At 40.2% G+C, this 16,767-nt stretch overlaps 1 protein-coding gene across 1 annotated transcript; it reads left to right on the forward strand.

The window, feature by feature from the left end:
* Nucleotides 1-2,260: 2,260 nt before the first annotated feature.
* On the forward strand, nt 2,261-3,217 carry LOC131488524 (olfactory receptor 143-like). Its single transcript, XM_058690404.1, has one exon. It carries the CDS (start codon nt 2,288-2,290, stop codon nt 3,215-3,217), a length of 930 nt encoding a protein of 309 aa, XP_058546387.1. The 5' UTR covers nt 2,261-2,287.
* The last annotated feature ends 13,550 nt before the right edge of the window (nt 3,218-16,767 follow it).

Here is a 16,767-nt window from a genome sequence, read left to right on the forward strand (position 1 = left end):
CTGTAAAGAATGCTGGTGTTATTTTGATAGGTATTGCACTGAATATGTAGATTGCTTTGGGTAGTATTGACATTTTAACAATATTTGTTCTTCCTATCCAGGAACATGGAATATTTTTCCATTTTTTTGTATCTTCTTCAATTTCTTTCATAAGCTTTCTATAGTTTTCAGTGTATAGATTTTCCACCTCTCTGGTTAGATTTATTCCTAGGTATTTTACGGTTTTGGGTGTAATTGTAAAAAGCATGACCTTCTATACCAGTCGTCTCACCTACTTCTGAACCGTGACTAATAAGTGGGTGTTCTTTTAAGCCACTAAGTTTGTGGTAATTTATTATACAACAATAACAAGCTAATATATAGGGTGATGGTGTGACCCCAGGTTAAGAAAACTTTTAGAGTATTCCAGACTTGAGGCAAGAGAGCTGTATCAGAGGCAATGCAGTGAACAGGAGGGGTAAGAAACCAGGAATTTTAAGGAAATAGAATTATGTAAACTTTGAAGATAAGATGGTAATGGTTAATGAGAATGAGGAGCCCTGAATAATAACCCATTTCTAGGTTAGCTAACTCGGTAAATGGTGCCATTAACATATAAAAGGATAGCAAGAGGAGACCATAAGGGACCACAAGGAGATGGTGAATTCAGTTTAGTGGGGATGTCTAGTAAATAGTTGGGTACCTTGGGGAAGAGGACCATGCTATAGATATAGATAAGGATAAAGAGAAAGGCAACCTAATACTTACTTAGGACTTACCCTATACCAAGAATTTCCCTAAAATGTGCTAGAGATTATGAGGCATTTAATCCTCAAACAATCTAGGAAGGTAGGAATTATTATTAAACTTATAATGTAGATGAGGTAAAAAAGCCTCAGAGTGATTAAGTAATCTTTCCAAGATTACACACATACCAAGTGGAAGAATTTGAATTCAAGCTTGATTAATTTGACTCTAGATCTCATTCTTTTAACATTTCTCTATTACACTTTTCTAGAGATGTGAAAGACACCAAAAGTATTAGAGTTATGACACATACTATATCAATCACAGAACAATAACAAAAAAAAAAAGTATTGGGAATGGCAATGGCTCTGCCCCTGAACACTCCTCTTTTATAATTGAGCACGAGCTCTAGGATAACTAGGAGCACAAAGGAGGCTACTTCCTCCCTGCATGGAAAATTTGAAATTCTTAATGTGAGCTGATAACGTGGAGAACGTTGAGTCTCAAAGGAACCAGTGTTAATATATTGACAAAGGATGTAAACATAGGCTCAATAATTTCTTCCCTCAGGAGCCTGGTCAAACTTTGATGCTAAATGAGCCTTGTTTTCCAAGCTTCTAAACAAGTTGCTGAGATCCATGGAGAATAAGATAAATTCACAATATTAGCCCGCTGATGATTTGGAGACATAAAGTTGATGCATTTGCCTTGCCCCAAAGATATTTTATGCAAATCCACAAACAAGGGATATTGGCTTCTCCATTTTCAGAGGCTTTGTCTCCTTCAGGAAAGTGAAAGGAAAACACTTAGGTGTCTAGCAGTAGTGAGGTCTCCAGGCAGAAGGAAGTTGGGCAGCTGAGTCTTTCTGTTCTCATGTTTTCATTCTCACAGCTGCAGCAGTAAAGAGGTGTGGGGAGACCACCTGTCCTTCCTGAACAATTTATTGTGATTTTGAGGTAAGACTGGATGAAGGGAATGGGTAGGAGATGTTCAGGACGATAGGGGAATTCAAATTCCTCCAGTTACTATGTGTGTGATCTTGGACAAGTTACTTAACCTCTCTGAGCCTTTTTACCTCTTAGCACTTTCATTAAGCCCGGTACTGAGTTTCTGAAAGGTAAAAGGGAGACAGTGGGTTGAACAGTGGGTGCAGTGGGTATCATAGTGACTTTACTGTCTCAGAGCCTCAAGAATATTCATAGGAAGTGGTCCCATGTCCAACTGTCGGCTCCTTTGTTCTCTGTCTGTATGGCCTTGACCAGCCTATTCATCTCTTCAAGATACTGCTTTCACATGTGACCATCACTTCATCCTGGTTTGTGTCAGTCCAGGGGAGGTTAGGAGTTATGGGTGAGATCTGAAAACATGGAAGAAAAGGACAAATGAGAAAAGAAAAGTTAAAGGTGGAGAATCCTTGCCCTGGCTCTTCTTCCAGGGTGCTGTCCCTACAGCCAGACTCAAGCTCCCGTAGAACAAAGCCTTATTCTAGAAACAAAGGATCTGAATCCTGTCCTGATGTGACACCTCTCTCCTTTTCTCACAGATCACACCCTGGCAGGTAATGGCTATAGAAAATGACTCTTCAGTGACAGAGTTCATCCTGGTAGGATTTACAGACCGACCTCAGCTCCAGTTACCCCTTTTCTTTCTCTTTTTACTGAACTATGTGGTCACTATGGTAGGAAATTTGAGCCTAGTTAATCTAATATGCCTGAATTCTCACCTGCACACTCCCATGTACTTTTTCATATTCAACTTATCCTTCATAGATTTCTGCCACTCTTTGGTCATTACCCCTAAAATGCTGATGAGCTTTGTCTCAGAGAAGAACATCATTTCCTTTACAGAATGCATGACTCAGCTGTTTTTCTTCTGTTTCTTTGTGCATTCTGAGTGCTATGTGTTGACAGCCATGGCCTATGATCGCTATGTGGCCATCTGTAAACCTCTGGTGTACACGGTCACCATGTCCCCTCAGGTCTGTTCTCTGCTGATGTTTGGTTCTTACGTGATGGGGTTTGCTGGTGCCATGATCCACACAGGGGACATGGTCAGATTGTCCTTTTGTGATTCTAACATCATCAACCATTACATGTGTGACATCTTCCCCCTCCTCCAGCTCTCCTGCAGTGGCACCTATGCCAGTGAGTTGCTGAATTCCATTATTGTGAGCACAGTTGTCATAATATCCGGCTTCATTATTTTCATTTCTTATGCTTTGGTCCTGTCCAATGTCCTCTACGTCTCATCAGCTCAGGGTTGGCCCAAAGCCTTCAGCACCTGTGGCTCCCACATAGTAACTGTGGGTCTGTTCTATGGGTCTGGGTTGTTCACACATCTCAAGACCTCTCCTTCTGATTCTGTGGACCAGGGGAAGTTCTCAGTATTTTACACCAATGTAATACCCATGTTGAACCCCCTCATCTATAGTCTAAGGAACAAGGATGTCAAATGTGCTCTGAAAAAAACCCTGAAGAGAATTGCAAACTAAGCAGAATCAATGTTTCTGAGTTGTTGGTGTGTGTTGTTTCTGAGTTGTTGTGTGTGTGTGTGTGTGTGTGTGTGCGCGCACATGTCCTCATAATTTTTTTCGGAACAAGTTTTTTTTGTTTTAAATACTTAATCCTCTGTAAGCATGTCAATTAAACGTGCAAACATTATTGAATTTCAGGGTTACTCTCAGTCCCATACTGACTTGAACTTTATTCTTAACATCATGTTCTAAGACTCAGCCCAATCCATACTTCCTTTTTAAACCACCTCCCACTTTGCTTCTTTCTATGTACCTTTCATATATAAGTAAACATTATAGCGGTATGCTCTCTGATTAGGTCACCCCTCTTTGTTTTCCCTAAAAACAATTGCATATGGCCCTTCTGTTTTTCAGCATTTGGGGAATGTTCACTGTGTAAGTTATAAATTTCCCTGAATTTCAGAGTTCTTTTTATCCTGGTTTCTATACTGGATTTCCTAACCCACAGAGGAGATAGAAAAAGATTCCTTGTTGAGCTTTTGGTTTTTAAAAATGTTTATTCCTGAGGATGGCTAAGAATGGGTGAGGCTCACCAACCTTCCCACCTTCTTCAAACCCACCAGTGATAAAAATTACAGACATTTCTTTAGAAACATGGGTATGTTTCATAACATTGAGAAAATGGTTTGATATAACAGAGAGAAGGTTGCCACTGCCCTGGCTGCTGGTCAGCTTTTTTCTCCTAATATTTTCATAATTCTTAAAAAATATTTTGACCATATTGAATGAAACAGAATTCATAGCTTAAGGAGTGTCCTTGGCCACAAAATAAAGTGTCAGGTTCAACATGAGGCTTCTCTGCCCAGATGCACAAAAAGAATTCCCCTTTGCAAAGGTTGGAAGCCCTTCTTATTCTGTTCAAGACCTACAAACAAGAATGAGCAGACCCTTCCCATGGAGGGCTTCATGCTTTCAATTTGTAACTTTCACTTTGGAGGAGACAGAATTAACATTTATGGAGTTCTTAAAAAGAGTTGTCTCTTTTCAAATGCTATCATAATCCAGGTCTTAGTGCCCTGTTTTATAGATGGAGAAACTGAGATTCAGAGATTCAGTTCAATTAGTTCAGAGCAGAGCCCAGACTTCTACCTAAGTCATCTAACAACAAACCCTGTATTCTTTCCATATTATCATTTTGCCTCTCAGGGTGGAATTGAAGGAGAAAAATAGGAAGTATAAGAAAAGGGAGATGAAAATCTGGAGAATTATTTTAGAATCAGCTAGAAAGGGTAGGAATGACACCCTTAGCCAAAAATCCCTATAGTGGAAGAATGGTCCATTAAGGCTTTAACACCAAGCTGGAGAAATGCTTATGCTTCTAGAAATATTTAATATGAATTTTTATGATTTTATAGCATAATATTGATGAGGCATGACTGAATCTCTGTAAATACTTTCAAAATGAGACAACTAATTACAATAGTTTACATTTGAAAAAAAGGGGGAAAATGTAGTGTTTTCATACTACAAAATATCAAAAATTGAGCTCTACCAAATTTCTTGTTTTGTGTGAATACAGAGATACAATACTAATTTATTTTCCTTAATGATTCTCAGTGGGGCCAAAGAAAGACACTCCATACATGCTATATCAGTGACTATGGTATGCTCAACAAAGTTTCAGTAATATCTGTGAGATATTTATGCTTAGTCAAAGGGATTGCAAGTATTAGCTTATAAGTACCACAAAAAAAAGAAAGAAAAAAAAGAATAAGTATGACATATGTTAATACCAGTTAGAAATTGAGAAAAATGAACCTAATTAATTTAAGTTGATTTAATCTGACTTGTTATAATAGCATTGGATATAAGATATTTATAAATATAGATGATATAGATAGATATAGATATAGATATAGATATATCAGACTGTCATGATTTTGTTTATATCTCTGTCTAATCAAATAGAATTTGACCACCTAATCTTCTTTCTTTCTCCTATGCGTGGTTAGACTAAAATCTGGCAAAATAAATATTTATGTAATTAAATTTACATAGCTGTCTGATATGAATTTTTCTCTAAGGCAAATTAAAAGGTTATGTTAATAAAAACTTTCATTTTTTTTCCATAGAATTAGTTTTCTCTAAACTCATGGCTATAAATCTTCAAGACCAAAAAAAAAAGGGTCTGGTTTATGGGGCGCCTGGGTGGCGCAGTCGGTTAAGCGTCCGACTTCAGCCAGGTCACGATCTCGCGGTCCGTGAGTTCGAGCCCCGCGTCAGGCTCTGGGCTGATGGCTCGGAGCCTGGAGCCTGTTTCCGATTCTGTGTCTCCCTCTCTCTCTGCCCCTCCCCCATTCATGCTCTGTCTCTCTCTGTCCCCAAAATAAATAAAAAACGTTGAAAAAAAAAAAAAAGAGTCTGGTTTGATACAATGGAAAGAAATGCCATTCTTTCTGTTATAACACACGTGTCTTTCAAATTGGCTAATGTTCTAGGTAACCAGCATTCCCCACTTGCAAAATAACTTGTTTCTCCTGAAGTACTTGGAGCTCCTTTGAAACAAAAAAAGGAACTGTGTTCATTGGATTACAGCACAAATTAGGAAAAGCATGCAATTTTACCTTCAGAAAAAAATGAAATAGGGTTTTGTTGTACTATTTATTATATATGTGAAATTTAAAACCTGTCTCCAAAATGCAACCTATGTCTATGTCAGTAGGAGCTAACAATAGCAAGTGAATAAATTAGCTGTGTATGCAAAGTGGCTGTGGAATTTTTATATCACGAAAATTCATCATGGTAGATAAAATTTTGTCTCAGGGTGGCAGCAGAAACACAGTATGGACATCTGTGCTGTTTTCCACAGTCCTCAGGCCTGGCTTGAACCATGGTAAAAATTGATTGCATTTTAGTGTCCTCATTAGGACTGGCAGTTACCTTGCCCTAAATCCTAGGCTAGTCTAATGCTAGGTATCAGATACCACACCAGGAAAGCAATGTCATTATTGGCTTTACCAATAATGAGTCCTCTTTCAAGTAACACCAACCTCATTTGCTACAGTTATGGGTTTTTGCCACTAAAAGCTGTTAGAGGTAAGTTACATACAAATTTTGCTTCTATTCAAAACTATAAGTTATTCTGGGGTGCCTGGTTGGCTCAGTTCATTAAGCGTCCGACGTTGGCTCAGGTCATGATCTTGCAGTTTGTGGGTTCAAGCCCTGCGTCAGGCTCTGTGCTGATAGTTCAGAGCCTGGAGCCTGCTTTGGATTCTGTGTCTCCCTTGCTCTCTGCCCCTCCCCCGGTTGTGCTCTGTCTCTCTCCCTCTCTCTCAAAAATAAATAAGCATTAAAAAAATATTTTTAAACTATAGAGAAGACAGGATCGAAAGGACTTAGTTTACCTAGATTATCTAATTTAGGCTACATCCAAACCATGTTCTCAGGATATTTGGTGATAATATCATCATGGCACGTTGGTACCAGGCTAAATTCAACATAATGTTAATTTCACTCACTATGGACTCTGGAACCTACAACATTTGTTTAGGATTAAAAGTAGAATGAATAAAAGAGAATTAATCAATAAGGCAGCATGTGCCAGATAATGCTCATTGTCTTTGAGCTCTATACTCTTCTCTCTCCTTTGTATCTCCAAGGTTAGAAACCTGCTGCCTGCATATCAGAAACACTCCCACAATCTTTTTTTTTTAATGTTTATTTATTTTTGAGAGATAGAGACATCATGAGCAGGAGAGGGCAGAGAGACAGAGGGAGGCCCAGAATATGAAGCAGGCTCCAGGCTCTAAGCTGTCAGCACAGAGCCCGACGCGGAGCTCGAAACCACGAGCCGTGAGATCATGACCTGGGCCGAAGTCGGACGCTCAACCAACTGAGCCACCCAGGTGCCCCACTCCCACAATCTTGATACAGCAATGAATAATTTTTCCCTTGTCTTTTAAGAGCTTTAAGTCTATACTAGAGTCTGACAAGCAGTTTTACACTTACAGTGAGGACAACAGGTACAATAGTGCCCAGCCATATGAAATTGGTTTAGGAGGCTGGAAGATTTAATAGAGAAAGTAATGTTTAAAAGAAAACAGAGGAAGGACATGAGTTAACTGAACAAAGACAGAAATGAGCATTGTCTGATGAGAAGGCAGGTGGGAGCGTGGCAGGGAGGATGTATTCTAGAAGAACAGTATGAGGAAAGGGCCAAAGGTGATAGAGCATGACGCATTCCAGGAGGAGCCCAAGCATGCAAATGGAAGCGTACATGGTGATTACAAATTAGGGCTGTAAAGAAATACAGCAAACTGTTAAATAGTGGCTGATTCTGGGTGATGTCTAAGGTGTGGCCTGGGATCTACAGTGAGGATTTAGTCAATCCAAGCAGAGGCTGGAATGTCATCCGTTTTCCAAGACTAACGCTGGGCACCAATAGAGGAGCTGGGGGAGGTTGCAACAGGCCAAGGAGGATGCATATGTCCACCAAATACTGAGTTTAGGAATTCAAGCTAAGGCCCCTGAGAGATGGGCATAGGTATCCATATTGCCCATCTTGGTTATTTTCAGCTCAGACATGAATACGGATGAACCAACAGAACACAAACCTCAGAACTTGAGACTGTATGTAACTGGGTCAGCATGGAGAGATTCCTTCCTCTCCAAGGTCACCAGCCTGAGAAATTCTTGTTGTGTACTCCTTAGCTCTGTTATTTAGAAATAGGACACTAAGAGAATTCACTGTTCTGATCTTTCTGGCAGGGATGACTCTCCTAAATTGCCTAAAGTAATAGTGTTTATCCTCTTAAGTTATTCATCCAGTCATTTCACAAAATTTTTTTGAATACCTATCATAGTAGGTGCTGTGCTTGGGATATAATATAGAATAAAACAGAGTCCCCTACATTTGTGGAACTCATTCATACTGTGGTATAGAATGGTGGCTATGACCAGGTAGAAAAAATGTCTGATTTCCCTCAGTTTTGAGATGAAATATCAAACAGAATAGGTTAAAAAATGTGGTTAAGAGAAATCAACCCAGAAGGGTGCCTGTACTCAGGTTAAGCATTCACCTCTTTGATTTAGGCTCAGGTCATGATCTCACAGTTTGTGAGATTGAGCCTCACATTGCAGAGCCTGTTTGGGATTCTCTCTCTCTCTCCCTCTCTTTCTGTCCCTCCCCTGTTTGTGCTCTCTCTCTTTTTTTTTTCTCTCTCTCTCTCCCTCAAAATAAATGAATAAACTTAAAAAAAGAGAAATAAAGAAAAATCAACCCATGGAGAGAATAATGTGTGCAGCTGTGCATTTGAGTTCACTCAGAGGAAAATGACCCTTTTTCATTTGTGATTAATTCTGTTCCTTTCTTTTCTTTCTTCAAATTTTTATTTAAATTACAGTTAGTTAACATGTAGTGTAATATTAGTTTCAGGTATAGAATTTAGTGTTTCATCACTTATATACGACACCCAGTGCTCATCACAACAAATGCCTTCCTTAATACCCATCACCCACCTACCCTCATCCCCTGCCCACCTCCCCTCCAGCAACCCTCAGTTTGTTCTCTATAGTTAAGAATCTGTTTCCTGGTTTGCCTCTCTTTTTTCCCCCTACTAAATTCCACATATGAGTGGAATTGTATGGTATTTGTCTTTCTCTGACTGACTTGTTTCACTTAGCATAATACTCTCTAGCTCTATCCACATCATTGCAAATGATAAGATTTCATTCTTTATGATGGTGAGTAATATTCCACTGTGTGTGTATATACATATACATATACATATATATGTATATGTATATGTATATATATATATATATATACATACACACACACACTACCTCTTCTTTATCCATTCATCAGTCAATGGATATTTGGGCTCTTTCCATAATTTGGCTCTTATCGATAATGCTGCTATACACATTGGGGTGCATGTGCCCCTTTGAATCTGTATTTTTGTATCCTTTGGATAAATACCTAGTAGTGCAATTGCTGGGTTGTAGAGTAGTTCTATTTTTAACTTCTTGAGGAACCCCGATGCTGTTTTCCAGAGTGGCTATACCAGCTTGGATTTCCACCAACAGTGTAAGAGAGTTCCCCTTTCTCTTCATCCTCACCAACATCTGTTGTTTCCTGAGTTGTTAATTTTAGCCATTCTGACTGATGTGAAATACAGTCCTTTTTTAATGGAGAGAATTTTTTTTGTATATTACCCAATCTTTCCCAAATATCATCTGTTTACAATTATGATCAGCAAAAGAAAACCACCAGATGATTGATTTCATTATGAAAGCAATGATAATGGATGTTTGCCCTATGGAATTTGTGGTGGGATTTACCCTGACTCAGAGTCTCCTCATGACCGTAGAAGAAAGTAAAACTCAGCTAATATCACCAAGAATACCTGCCTAGAAGAAAATTTTGATCTTCAGCCCGTTTCTTTTATTTTTAAGATTTTAAAAAATTTAAATCCAAGTTAGTTAACATATAGTTAATAATGGTTTCAGGAGAAGAATTTAGCGATTCATCATTTACATATAACACCCAGGGCTCATCCCAACAAGTGTCCTCCTTAATGCCCAGCACCCATTTAGCCCATCCCCCCACCAATATCCCTCCAGTAACCTTCAATTAGTTCTCTGTATCTAGGAGTCTCTATGGTTTGCCTCCCTCTGTTTTTATCTTATTTTTCCTTCCCTTCCTCTATGTTCATCTGTTTTGTTTCTTAAATTCCACATATGAGTGAAATCACATGTTTGTCTTTCTCTGACTGACTTATTTCACTTAGCATAATACATTCTAGTTCCATCCATGTTGTTGCAGATGGCAAGACTTCATTCTTTTTGATCGCCAAGTAGTGATCTATCGTATGTATATACCACATCTTTATCCATTCATCAGCCGATAGACATTTGTTCTAGCCACTGTTTCTAAAACTTTCTCTCCTAAGTAGGATAGACAGAGTTGGAAGCAAAAACAAAAACCCAATAGTTTTAAGTTTGTTTAGTTGGTTGAAAGAACACAGATTTTGAGAAAATTTTCAGGATCTAGAGCTAGACATATATGAAGACTTGACATGAAAGGCACAATCCATAAAAGGAAAAGCTTGTAAATTTAACCTTACCAAAATTAAATGTTTTAGTTCTGTCAAAGATTCCAGTAAGAGGATAAAAAAAGAAGATATGGAAGAGGGAGATATTTGCAAGCATATATCTGACAGAGAACTATTATCAAGAATATATAAAGAACTCTCAAATCTCAACAGTTAAAGAAAATAAAGGGGCACCTGGGTGACTCAGTCGGTTAAGTGTCCAACTTTGACTCAGGTCATGATCTCACGGTTCGTGGGTTCAAGCCCCACGTCAGGCTCTGTGCTAACAACTCAGAGCCTGGAGCCTGTTTCAGATTCTGTCTGCTGCTCCCCTGTGCACTCTCTCTCTCTCTCTCAAACATAACATAAAACATTTAAAAAATTTTTTTAAAGAAAAGAACAGTAAGTTAGAAAAAGACATGAACAAACATGTTACTGAAGAGGTCAGGCAGATGACAAATAAACACTTGAAAAGGTATTCAATATCATTAGGGAAACACAATTAAAACCACAATGAAATAACACTGCAAATCTCTCAGAATGGCTAAAATAAAAAAATAGTGACAGTACCAAATGCTGGCAATGATATAGAAAAACTGAATCACTCAAAAATCACTGCTGGGAATGTAAAATGTTACAATCTCTCTGGTAGAGTTTTCAGTTACTTAGCAATTGCACTCTGGAACATACATCTCCGAGCAAGGAAAATTTATTCTTACACAAAAACTATACACAAATCTTCATAGCAGCTCTATTTGTAACAGCCCAAAACTGGAAACAACCCCAATATCCTTCAGTAGGTTAATGATTAAACTGCATATGTCTGGATACCATATGTTTTCACTCTTATCTGGATCCTGAGAAACTTAACAGAAGACCATGGGGGAGGGGAAGGGGAAAAAAAAAGGGAGGGGGCCAAGCCATAAGAGACTCTTAAAAAATCTGAGGGTTGGGGTGCCTGGGTGGCGCAGTCGGTTAAGCGTCCGACTTCAGCCAGGTCACGATCTCGCGGTCCGTGAGTTCGAGCCCCGCGTCAGGCTCTGGGCTGATGGCTCGGAGCCTGGAGCCTGTTTCCGATTCTGTGTCTCCCTCTCTCTCTGCTCCTCCCCCGTTCATGCTCTGTCTCTCTCTGTCCCAAAAATAAATAAAAAACGTTGGAAAAAAATTTTAAATAAAAAAAAAATCTGAGGGTTGATGGGGTGGGAGGGAGGGCAGGGTGGGTGATATTGAGGAGGGCACCTGTTGGGATGAGCACTGGGTGTTGTATGGAAACCAATTTGGCAATAAATTTCATATTAAAAAATAAATAAACTGCATATGTCTGTCCACATCATGGAATACTATTCAGTAATAAAAAAGGAATGACCTATAGGCACATGCAACAACCTAGGTGAATTTCAAGGAAATTATACTGAGTCATGGACTATATTATTCCATTTATATAATATTAATTAAATGAAAGAATTTTAGTGTTAGAGAGTAGATTATTTGTTGCCAATGTTTAAAGATGAAAATGAAGTTTAAGGAGGGAGATGGATGTGATTAGAAAAAGACATGAGAGGTCTTTACGGTGAAACCATTCTATATCTTGACTGTGATAGGTGACTACACAAGCCTACACATGTGATAAAGTTGTATATAACTAAACACACATACACACACACACATACATACACACACAAATGAGAAAAAGTAAAACTGGGAAAATCTAAATAAAACCAATAGATTATATGAGTATCAATAATAGTTGAGATTTTATACTATAGTCTTAAAATGTTGCCATTGAGGGAAACTGAATAAAAGATACACAATATTTATCTGCATTTTTATAACTTCATGTGAGAGTTCCGGAAGATGGCGGCGTAGGAGGACGCTGGGCTCACCGCGCGTCCTGCTGATCACTTAGATTCCACCTACACCTGCCTAAAGAACCCAGAAAACCGCCAGAGGATTAGCAGAACAGAGTCTCCGGAGCCAAGCGCAGACGAGAGGCCCACGGAAGAGGGTAGGAAGGGCGGCGAGGCGGTGCGCGCTCCACGGACTGGCGGGAGGGAGCCGGGGCGGAGGGGCGGCTCGCCGGCCAAGCAGAGCCCCCGAGTCGGGCTGGCAAAAGCGGAGGGGCCGGACGGACTGTGTTCCGACAGCAAGCGCGACTTAGCGTCTGGGAGGTCAGAAGTTAACAGCTCTGCTCAGAAAGCGGGAAGGCTGGAGGACAAAGGGAGGGAGAGCTGCTGAGCCCCCGGACGGACGGCAGAGCTCAGCTTGGCGGGGAACAAAGGCGCTCGCCAGCGCCATCTCCCCCGCCCATCCCCCAGCCAAAATCCCAAAGAGAACCAGTTCCTGCCAGGGAACTTGCTCGCTCCGTGCAAACACCCAACTCTGTGCTTCTGCGGAGCCAAACCTCCGGCAGCGGATCTGACTCCCTCCCGCTGCCACAGGGCCCCTCCTGAAGTGGATCACCTAAGGAGAAGCGAGCTAAGCCTGCCCCTCCCGCCCCCGTGCACCTTGCCTACCCACCCCAGCTAATACGCCAGCTCCCCAGCACCACAAGCCTGGCAGTGTGCAAGTAGACCAGACGGGCCACACCACCCCACAGTGAATCCCGCCCCTAGGAGAGGGGAAGAGAAGGCACACACCAGTCTGACTGTGGCCCCAGCGGTGGGCTGGGGGCAGACATCAGGTCGGACTGCGGCCCCGCCCACCAACTCCAGTTATACACCACAGCACGGGGGAAGTGCCCTGCGGGTCCTCACCACTCCAGGGACTGTCCAAAATGACCAAACGGAAGAATTCCCCTCAGAAGAATCTCCAGGAAATAACAACAGCTAATGAACTGATCAAAAAGGATTTAAATAATATAACAGAAAGTGAATTTAGAATAATAGTCATAAAATTAATCGCTGGGCTTGAAAACAGTATACAGGACAGCAGAGAATCTCTTGCCACAGAGATCAAGGGACTAAGGAACAGTCACGAGGAGCTGAAAAACGCTTTAAATGAAATGCAAAACAAAATGGAAACCACGACGGCTCGGATTGAAGAGGCAGAGGAGAGAATAGGTGAACTAGAAGATAAAGTTATGGAGAAAGAGGAAGCTGAAAGAAAGAGAGATAAAAAAAATCCAGGAGTATGAGGGGAAAATTAGAGAACTAAGTGATACACTAAAAAGAAATAATATACGCATAATTGGTATTCCAGAGGAGGAAGAGAGAGGGAAAGGTGCTGAAGGGGTACTTGAAGAAATTATAGCTGAGAACTTCCCTGAACTGGGGAAGGAAAAAGGCATTGAAATCCAAGAGGCACAGAGAACTCCCTTCAGACGTAACTTGAATCGATCTTCTGCACGACATATCATAGTGAAACTGGCAAAATACAAGGATAAAGAGAAAATTCTGAAAGCAGCAAGGGATAAACATGCCCTCACATATAAAGGGAGACCTATAAGACTCGTGACTGATCTCTCCTTTGAAACTTGGCAGGCCAGAAAGGCTTGGCACGATATCTTCAGTGTGCTAAACAGAAAAAATATGCAGCCGAGAATCCTTTATCCAGCAAGTCTGTCATTTAGAATAGAAGGAGAGATAAAGGTCTTCCCAAACAAACAAAAACTGAAGGAATTTGTCACCACGAAACCAGCCCTACAAGAGATCCTAAGGGGGATCCTGTGAGACAAAGTACCAGAGACATCACTACAAGCATAAAACATACAGACATCACAATGACTCTAAACCCGTATCTTTCTATAATAACACTGAATGTAAATGGATTAAATGCGCCAACCAAAAGACATAGGGTATCAGAATGGATAAAAAAACAAGACCCATCTATTTGCTGTCTACAAGAGACTCATTTTAGGTCTGAGGACACCTTTAGATTGAGAGTGAGGGGATGGAGAACTATTTATCATGCTACTGGAAGCCAAAAGAAAGCTGGAGTAGCCATACTTATATCAGACAAACTAGACTTTAAATTAAAGGCTGTAACAAGAGATGAAGAAGGGCATTATATAATAATTACAGGGTCTATCCATCAGGAAGAGCTAACAATTATAAATGTCTATGCGCCAAATACCGGAGCCCCCAGATATATAAAACAGTTACTCATAAACATAAGCAACCTTATTGATAAGAATGTGGTCATTGCAGGGGACTTTAACACACCACTTACAGAAATGGATAGATCATCTAGACACACAGTCAATAAAGAAACAAGGGCCCTGAATGATACATTGGATCAGATGGACTTGACAGATATATTTAGAACTCTGCATCCCAAAGCAACAGAATATACTTTCTTCTCGAGTGCACATGGAACATTCTCCAAGATAGATCATATACTGGGTCACAAAACAGCCCTTCATAAGTTTACAAGAATTGAAATTATACCATGCATACTTTCAGACCACAATGCTATGAAGCTTGAAATCAACCACAGGAAAAAGTCTGGAAAACCTCCAAAAGCATGGAGGTTAAAGAACACCCTACTCACGAATGAGTGGGTCAACCAGGCAATTAGAGAAGAAATTAAAAAATATATGGAAACAAACGAAAATGAAAATACAACAATCCAAACGCTTTGGGACGCAGCGAAGGCAGTCCTGAGAGGAAAATACATTGCAATCCAGGCCTATCTCAAGAAACAAGAAAAATCCCAAATACAAAATCTAACAGCACACCTAAAGGAAATATAACTTCATGTGAATCTACAATTAAAATCAAAATTAAATTTTAGTTTTTTAAAAAAGATAAAGAGGGCCCCTGGGTGGCTCAGTTAGTTAAGCATCTGACTTCAGTGTATCCTTAATACATATCGTTCTGGGGCATCGTATGTGCATTCTATTCCTACCTACATGAATTTCCCCCACCAATAGAGCCACCCAACATACCAAGGGATTCCCAAGATTCAAACTGGGCCCACTAGAAGTATATGTGTTAAATGCATATTTTGTCCCACATCAGTTCAGATTGATGAAAGTTAAGTTATAGTCAAGCAGTTTAGGCTCAATATGTAGAACCAAAAAATTGATCAAATATCCCTAATCTCTGTGCATTTGTATTCTCTTTGGATGAATGAGTCATCCACACCCAACACATCCCAAATCCACCTTTCTTCCCCACCTCCTTCCACTACTGTATCCAGATATCTATTTTAGCTCTTCTGCATCTGAACTACCCTCCAGAAACTTTTCTTCAATTCTCTTCATTCCCAAAAGCATCTACATTCTTCCTTTCCAGGAAGCATTCATTTGATTGAGACTTCTGCCAGCTTTATAGCATCTAAAGCTTCATAAAATCCTAGGCATAAAGGTAAAAAGGAAGACCAAGGCTGCAAAATATTCAGTTTCTGAACTTACTAAAGATTTAGGAACTGTATCATCTACATAGTCAGAAAGAGAGGGAGAGAAAGAGAAACAGAGAGAGAGAGAGAGAGAGAGAGAGAGAGAGAGAGAGAGAGAGAGGAAGGAAGGAAGGAAGGAAGGAAGGAAGGAAGGAAGGAAGGAAGGAAGGAAGGAAGGAAGGAAGGAAGGAAAGTGTACATATATTTTAACATGGTATGGAGAATATGTTTATAATCTGATTCACTCAGACTTTTATTGTTGTTGCTCTTGTTATTTAGATGAAACCTACAATTTCATCCAAAACTCAATGAAGATTCTGCTATATACTAAAGGTAGTAAAATAAATACTTTTTAAAAAGGAGTCCAGATAAGCCTAACAGAGGTTCATAGGGTCTGATGAAGTGGTGGGCTTCACTAATTAATGGTGAAATTACCTGTCTTGGGTCTGGATTTATTTGTTCGGATGTATGCTCCATGGTGTAGTGCTGTATCCCCAGTGCCAAATGCAGGGCCCAGTACATTATAGATGCTCATTTAAATGTTTCTTACATCAATATGTGCAAAAGGAAAAAAGCAATGGGAGTGGCCACCATCCAGAGCAGCAGATGTGTGTGGGAAGTGGGGAAATGGGGGATGAAGGCAGTAGAATTCTATGTCAGGAGCTGGTAACAGAGCTTCAGAGAATGTGTCCGTACTCCCATGGACTATTCTCTGAGCTCTGGCGAGAGGGGCAACAGACAAATGTGACAGAAACTCGGGGGCACAAGCAGCTGTTCTTTTCCTTAGAGAAGAACAAAAAGAGCAACATATCCTCTGATTAGTAAAGAGGGAGGTGGCAGGAGAGAGTAGTGTGCTGCCAGTGAGATGTCTGGTTCTTGAGCACAGCAAGATCTTTCTGGAGACTCCCAGAAATTCTTTTTTTTTTTAAGTTTATTTATTTATTTGAAGAGCGAAAAGGAGGGAAGGAGACAATCCCAAGCAAGCTCTGTGCTGTCAGTGCAGAGCCTGACCTGGAGCTTGATCTTATGAACCCTGAGATCATATCTGAGCCAAAATCAAGAGTTAGATACTTAACCAACTGAGCTACCCAGGTCCCCCTCCCAGAAATTCTTGGGGGAATTTCATAAGACCTGAAT

This window comes from Neofelis nebulosa, chromosome 10, assembly GCF_028018385.1.
Source record: "Neofelis nebulosa isolate mNeoNeb1 chromosome 10, mNeoNeb1.pri, whole genome shotgun sequence".
NCBI classification, from domain to species: domain Eukaryota; kingdom Metazoa; phylum Chordata; class Mammalia; order Carnivora; family Felidae; genus Neofelis; species Neofelis nebulosa.

What these genes read in the sequence shown, in the direction of transcription:
- LOC131488524 (XM_058690404.1), top strand. Translation starts at nt 2,288, where the DNA reads ATGGCTATAGAAAATGACTCTTCAGTGACAGAGTTCATCCTGGTAGGA.